The following is a 7,643-nucleotide window of genomic DNA, read 5'->3' as shown; positions in this document are numbered from 1 at the left end:
TCTAGATCAGGTTTGGCTTGAACATATCCAATGAACCGCGTTCAGCAGTGGCACGGTATTGTTGCCACTCCAGCGAACCAGCGAGAATTCCAACGGTAGTCGTAGCTTCGGCGGCAAGATTATGTGCATCGTTGCCCTCCGCTCTATCGAAAATGAAATGCTCGATGAGAGGAATGAAGAAATGGCTGACATTTTTGCTGCTTAACTCTCCCTTCTCCGCGGCTGAGGAAAGTAGCCCTAAAGCGCTGGACTGACGACCTTTACCTGCAGCAATGATATTATTAAAGAATGAAGATTCTACCTCATCTTCGCCCGCCAAGAGACTGTGCATATCGCTCACTTCAGACCAATCCGAAAAGTTGCGGATCAAATGCGCCATAACTTTCATGTATTCGCGACGAATAATTTCAGAAGGTTCACGGACACCGGCGAAAAGGGCTGGAATTAAGATCGTGGAAAGCATGTTTTGGAAAGCTGGAAACTCTGAAGTTTGCTTCGCATCTTTAGCTGCTTCGATAAATCGACATACTCCATCTGAAGAATTCGATGACAGAATACCAAATTCTTCGTCATGCTTGATATAGAAGAGCATGTTGAAAAGTAAAGGAGTCCATTGATGCGAATCGAAGTCAATATCTCTCTTGGCGTTGATGGCATTGAAAGCCTTCAGTCGGCGATCGTAATCTGGTTCGTCAAGTCGTCCTTCAGCAAAAGAATTGAGATCTGAACACAATGCTGCCACTTCCTTCAAAACAGGATCTTTGTCTGAGTACACTAACAGCACTCGTGATAATACTTCTCTGCTAACCTTGTCTTTGAAAAAACCAAAGAGGGAAGTCACAGTATGGTAAACTCGATCCTGAAGGTCCACATCATTTTGGAGATCGTAGAGAGGTACAAAGTGTTCCAAAACTAAAAGCAAACCGGCTTTAGTCTTGGGAGTCACTCTTCGCGAGGGCTGATCGAGTAAGAAAACTGATACATCAACCAAGTTGCGGCCTTGTGTCGAGTTTGAGACGAAAGGTGCTAACTCAGAGACAGTTTCAACACAACCTTCGAGCAAATCTTTGCTCATATCGTTATGGGTACGAAGAATACCACCTATTTGAATAAGGAAATGATCCATATTCGGTGTTAAAAGCTGTTGCTTTATGGTTTCCTTGTCTCCTACTGCTTCATCTTGTGCACACTTGACGACACCCCGGATGATGGAAAGAGCGAAAAGTTTGACTTCATCCTTGGATTTTGAAGGTGCTAAACATTCTGCTACCTTTGGTAAGATTTGGCTGTGGCTACCGAGGAGCAAAACAGTCTTCATCGAGGCTGACCAGGCAGAAAACAATCGGAGGAGACCGGAAACACCCTGCGCAGTTTCGATTGGTAAATTATCGAGTCTTGGTTGGACAATTCGGTCACAATGAGATCTACATATGGAGACCAGTCAAAGTCTACCGAGTTATTGAACAGGAGTATGAGACACTTCAATCCAGTCTGTCGAACAACTTTGAACAAGGAGGTCTTGCTGTTCTCTTCTTCCTCTTCCTTTTCTTCAGTTGAGTCATCCTGTAGTTGGCGCGAAGCGATTACCAAACAGTACAACACTGCTTCCAGTAATTTCCGGGTCAAAGGAGCAACCTTGGTGGCTAATTCCTTAAGCACTGCTTCCATCATGTTTGTGAAACCAACTTGCTTCCTTGCACCCAGCAACTCCTTCTCAAAGACCGACATTTGAATAGCTCCGTCCTTGACTAGATCCATATCTTTCAAATCACCAAGGGCAATATCTAAAAATCCTCCAACATCTTCAACACTCAGATTTCTTAACACTGTCAACCTTCTTGCCTCCATACCTTGCTTTCCACTTGCAGCACCCTTCCGAGAAATCGTGCGTCCATATAGCAATCTGAGAAGGATTGGCATAAGGGCTTCTCGATGTTCTGGTTGAACTAAGGTTTGACCTTGAAGAAGAATAGTAATCTCATCCTTAAACCGAGCTTCATCGAGCAAATTCAAGAGATTTTCCTGATAGGGTTTGACGCTCTTGTTTTTCCATGTCAAGACGGCCTTCAGAGCAGACTTCTGGGTTTCAATGTCACCATTCGCCAATAATCCCAAAAGTGCTTCGTGAACCTCATCTGCCTTGAAAATGGATCTTGGATTGACAAACAGGCCCAATACATCCAAGAGAGCCTTCTGGTCCTTCCTTGTCCAATCACTCACAACTGCTTCATCCTCCTCATTTGTCTGGTCAGCCTCTTCGGAGGTTTTGCTGGCCCAAGAAAGAAACATTGGAATTAGTTGTCGAGATCGTCTTTCTCCAATCATAGGAACTGCAGACAGAACACGTAGCGCTTGAGATCTAGCAGCGCTGGGCTGTGCGTCAACCAATTGTTGAGCGACCTCAAATTTTTGAAGCATAGTATCACGAGCATTGCGGACTTCCAAGTCTGTCTCTGTTGCAAGTTTGTCTAGATTATTGAGATTTGAGCATTCAAAGTCAGTTAACCCATTGTTTTGATCTCTCTCTATGGGGGCTGGAGGCCCACTCCATTTGACTGATGGTGTCTCCAACCATTTGAATGTCAAGACTGCAACTGCTTCCTCACCGACTTTGGATTCAGCGATCTGTTTTAGAGCAGCACTCGTATCTTCCCAAATCTGCGCCATCTTCACAGTAAGCATACCAAAACAGAATGATGGTATAGCATATTTCATCCAAGGTATCGCCATTTGTGAAGTATAGATTGAAGCCAGTTTTCGGATATGCATAGAAGCGGAACGAGCAGATTGGAGATCCAAGGGGGTTTGCTCGATCATAATCATGAGTGTAATTGCTTCCGAAGATACACCATGATCACTGTCATGAATATGTTCCAGGAGTCGTAGAGAAAGAAGGCGTAATTCGCTAGATTCGGATGAGAGATTCTCCACTAGAGATCGTACCAGTAGGTCAAATTCAGCTTCTGAATCGCTCGTATCCTCTTCCTCGTTCGATTTCCCCTCATCAGGTGTAGGGGACAATTTGAGGCTTGCTTTGTAACCTAGCAGTGCTTCTAAGAAATTTGGCAATCGAGCATACCGAGGAGCTGCTGCACGTAGTAATGGCTCCAATGCCCTGTCAACCTCACCAGCTCCTCTGGTCATACGAGAGAAGGAACTGAAACCTCGACCAACAATGAAATGAGCTTCCTCGGGCGCAAGTGAAGAAGATGGCCTGAGCGCAAGTTTGAGTTTGCGGAGTAGAATTTCTGCAATTCTTGCGTTTGTTGATGGGTGTACAGCAGTGCACTCTAAAATTTCTAACAGAGCATTATATTTAGGTAAGCATCGATCATGCCATGTTTTGGGACTGCGATTATAAGTAGCTGTTGACACTTGTTCAGGGAAAGGTTGTAATTCCAGCCGTTCGAATTTACTGACAATCTGGTCCTGCCAAGATTGAGGTAGTGAAAATGCATCCTTTCCATATCGACTCGGTAGTACCCCTGATGCTACCATCTTCGGTAATAACACACACAAGGTATCTCCGTTTTCAGCATCAGACCAATGTGTAACAATAAATCTAAGGTTTGGTTAGCATGCGATGTAGATATATGAATGAGTTAAACCAACCTTTGAAAGTAAGGTAACGCAATAGTTCGGAAGCGCTCAGGCTCTCCTTGCGACAAGTATGAGCAGAATGTCAAGAACCATTTTGCCAAAGGGTCCTTGGTAAGGGCATCCATGAAAGGAGAAATTAAAGGAATTGTGGAGTCCATTGGAGAATATGTTAGAGCAATTGCTGCACTCTCAATGAGGTATTTCCAAAGATCTAAATGTTTGTCATCGGCCGCGACTAAGGATGCGTTCCTAGAAACTGCTTTCAAAATATTAGATAATGCCTGTAACAAGGCTGGCCAATTCTGAACTCGTGAAGCTCGTCGAACACCAGCCACAATCCCTATTGTCCGGGCTGAGAGTAGGAGTTTGTTGAAACTATACATCGTCTTTGACTGCGTAAAGGAATCGGTAAGAGTATTTGCCTCTTCCAATACTAATTCTAGGATCTCCTTGAAAGTCTCCGGAGTGGTATGATGCACAATACTAGTGAGTACACCACATATAACATCTACCCATGGCGAAGCTTCCTTTTCCCCAAAATCACTCTCTTCGATTGCTAGGAAAAGTGACTTGAAGATCGCTGGACCAGACGTATGTACGGTTAGTCCGTTACCCTTCATAGCCTCGGCGAACAAGGTCATTATTCCATGATAGTAGAGGCCAAATTGTTTGGTGTCTGCGATACTCAAGAGATCCAATTTCGCGTGTCGCACGATCAATGGAAGGACCTTCTCTCTGTGAGCCGGTGCGCCAGCTTTTTTGATGAGAAAACTCATGGCCTCTGCTGCGAAACGGGCAATATGTGGAGGTTGACGATGTTTTCCAAGTAATGGTGCCATTAAATCGTATGTAGGGCGTAAATCTGGTACAATAAGTTTCGACAAATATTTGAACAGAAATGCTAGGCATGTAAAGCTCCATTCAATAACAGCGACATCCTGAGGGGTTCCTGCTATCGATGTAACCAATTCCAGTGCTTTTGCGTAGTGCTTTTCGAATCGAGGTCCCAGATCATGCGCAAAATCTGTAATTAACTCTAACAATGGCTCCAATGATTCCCTTTGCTTTCCTTCCATGTATTTAACGAAGAGGCCCATAATCTTGTCCTCGAAATGTAGAATCTGCGGTAAACTGTCGCATAGCGGGAGTACCTCCTCTGCGAAGGAAATGAATCCAGATGATAAATTGAGTTCGGTCCATTTCTCCAGACCGGCTTTGAAATAGGATGTAGTCGCAGAAGTATCTTCGGCATCGAGGTCATGTCGACGAACTCTTCGTAATGGGTCGAGGGAGTTTAATTTTGATATTTTCGTAGTAAAAGATTCCCATCGATGATTTTTCTGATGGGCAGTACCCTTCTTACCCTTACGGGTCTTAATTATCCTTCCGGAAGTTGTGACAGGCATCGTAGAGTTAAGTCGTCCCAAAGTCTACGATATCCGCTACAAACTCTGGATATCAGCATCAATATTCGCGAAAGGATGGAAACTTTTAATTTTTTTACTTCAAATTGGTTGACCGCCCGGCAGAAGATCCCACTTTGCCGCTTTTACATTAGCTTGACGCTAAGATATGAGCTTTCGAGCTTTCTTATCGAAAATCAAATCGCGTTCGCAAAAGATCTCTGAAAGTAAATATTAATATCATCTTTACTACTCTACTTGAGCTTCACAACAGCCTTTGGCTCTGCACGACTCGAATTATTTAAGGTCAAAATGGCATCCAAGATGTAAGTATTCTATCTGATAATACCAATGGGTAATACCTGATCTTTGAGCTTGTCAGCCATGATCGCATACAGCATGTTTCACTTTGTATTCTAACTAATCCATCGACAGAATTGTTCTCGGCGACGTGAATGGACATATACGAAATGCTTTTACCAAGTTAACATCTTTGCAACTCAAGAATAATTTTGCTCTCGCTATTGTGGCCGGAAACCTTTTCGCTGCAGCTGAAGACACAGAAGCCGACGACACAGTTACAGACCTGATTTCAGGAAAGATTCCTATACCATTACCTACATACTTCACCGTTGGATCGTCGCCTCTGCCGAAAAGAATTATTGAAAAGATTGAAAAAGATGAGGAGGTGTGTAGAATTTCTCCTCAATGGCCACAAAATTCGTTACTCATTGTCTTAGATATGTCCAAATCTGCATTATCTTGCAAAAAGAAGTACCACAAAGACTTCAGAAGGAATCAAAGTAGTTACGCTCGGCGGGCGACTCGACGAAAACATAATTGGAGGCTTATCTAATGAATCGTATCTACCTTTCCACACTGTTGGGGATGCGAAGGCTCTCCACGGAGCGGACACGGCGGATATTCTTCTGACGACGTGTTGGCCCAAATCCGTTCGAACAGGCTCAAAAATACCAATTCCCGATGATTCGCAGGAGCCCACCGCCGGCGATCATATCGCAGATCTATGCGCAGCTCTGAAACCTCGTTATCACTTTTCTGTGTCCCCAGATTATTTTTATGAGCGAGAACCTTTCTTTCATGCCCCAACTCCAGATGCTCCTGACTTTCGGCCTCTCACCCGATTCATATCTTTGGCGCCTCATGGCAATTCAAAGAAACAGAAGGCTTTATATGCATTTTCGTTACAAGCGACAGTTGATCCCCTAGCCCCATTACCCGCTGGTACCACGGCATCGCCATTTGTAGCTCGACCCAACGAGAGGAAACGAGGAGCCCTCGAGCCGGAACCTTATTCTAGGTATGGAGGGAATGATTATAAACGTGGCCGAGGACGTAGAGGTCAAAGGCAACCACCTCCAGGACCTGGTGAATGTTTCTTCTGCCTCTCGAATCCAAATTTGGCTACTCATCTTATCGCGTCCATCGGCAATGAAGCATATTTGACAATTGCGAAAGGTCCTTTAACCACAGCTACTACTAATGCTTCATTGGGTATTGACTTTCCAGCACATGCCCTAATTATTCCACTTGAACACTCTCCTACATTGGCCTTAGTACCAGAGGAGGATTCTAAACAAAGAACTTACGATGAAATGGTCAAATACAAAGAGGCTCTACAGAATATGATTGCGCAACGCAGTGAAAACAAATTGGGTGCTGTCACCTACGAAATCAGCAAAGGGAACGGCGTCCATACACATTGGCAATTGATTCCCATGCCTACTGAAACCATTCAGAAGGGTCTCGTCGAAGCGGCCTTCCGCGTTGAAGCTGAAAACCTCAAATATCCTCCTTTCGAGGTCAGAGATCCAGAAATCGGTCAGAATGATGGCGATTTTTTCCGTGTTTGGATTTGGACGCCTCCTAGCGAAGAAAATCTAAAAGGAACGTCAAAATGCATTACAATGCCATTTGATTGGAATGTGCGCTTCAACCTCCAGTTCGGTAGAACGGTTCTAGCTAAATTGTTAAGTTTGGAGAAGAGAATTCAGTGGAGAGATTGTGCTCAGACGGAGGATGAGGAGAAAAGTGATGCGGAGGCTTTCAAGGCGGCTTTTAAGGAGTTTGATTTTTCCCTTTAATCTTTATTCACATTTTTGATACCATAGGGTTGGGTGCATGCATAGTTGTGGAGTTTTGCATGTTTTTAAATCACCCCATGGACCTTTATATCTTTTCGTTATGGATGGATGACAAAATTTTCAGCTTCTTACATAGTTTCACGGCGACAGCATAAATGGCTGCATGGTTAGGTATGCATAAGTGGCGTTGGGGAAGAAACAACTTTTCATTTTCATAATCCATGAGATATTGATAGATAGATATGATAATCTTATGGCCATTATTCAATAATCGCCAACTTATATTCCTTAGAATAGCAGTCCAATCTGGTTCTTCCATCGTTCTTCATCTTGATATTAGGAGTTATATAGCGCATCACTCTCATCTATACTCCTCCATACCTCTTCTTGTCCTCCCCCTAATCCCTAGACCACCTTCCTTGTACATGATAATTATCCAATAATTACATAACGGATCAAGTTCTTTCCTTCCATTTAAATCATTTTATATATAATGTTCCTAGTATATTAATTAATATATACATACATATACACA

The 7,643-nt window shown here is 43.6% G+C and overlaps 2 protein-coding genes across 2 annotated transcripts; one reads left to right on the top strand and one right to left on the bottom strand.

Annotated features, from left to right (window-relative positions):
- Position 1: 1 nt before the first annotated feature.
- On the bottom strand, positions 2–5,006 carry SS1G_13258 (hypothetical protein; the record flags this gene model as incomplete). The annotated part of the gene is made up of 4 exons (XM_001585692.1): positions 2–1,254; positions 1,329–2,658; positions 2,944–3,562; positions 3,613–5,006. 4 exons carry the CDS (start codon positions 5,004–5,006, stop codon positions 2–4), a joined length of 4,596 nt encoding a protein of 1,531 aa, XP_001585742.1.
- A 309-nt stretch (positions 5,007–5,315) lies between these two features.
- On the top strand, positions 5,316–7,108 carry SS1G_13257 (hypothetical protein; the record flags this gene model as incomplete). The annotated part of the gene is made up of 3 exons (XM_001585691.1): positions 5,316–5,329; positions 5,439–5,691; positions 5,744–7,108. The coding sequence occupies 3 exons, from the start codon at positions 5,316–5,318 to the stop codon at positions 7,106–7,108; spliced, it is 1,632 nt and encodes a 543-aa protein (XP_001585741.1).
- Between the last annotated feature and the right edge of the window lie 535 nt (positions 7,109–7,643).

This window comes from Sclerotinia sclerotiorum, genomic scaffold (genome assembly GCF_000146945.2).
Source record: "Sclerotinia sclerotiorum 1980 UF-70 scaffold_24 genomic scaffold, whole genome shotgun sequence".
In the NCBI taxonomy this organism is placed as follows: Eukaryota; Fungi; Ascomycota; class Leotiomycetes; order Helotiales; family Sclerotiniaceae; genus Sclerotinia; species Sclerotinia sclerotiorum.
This window is presented reverse-complemented; position numbering and strand designations above follow the sequence as displayed.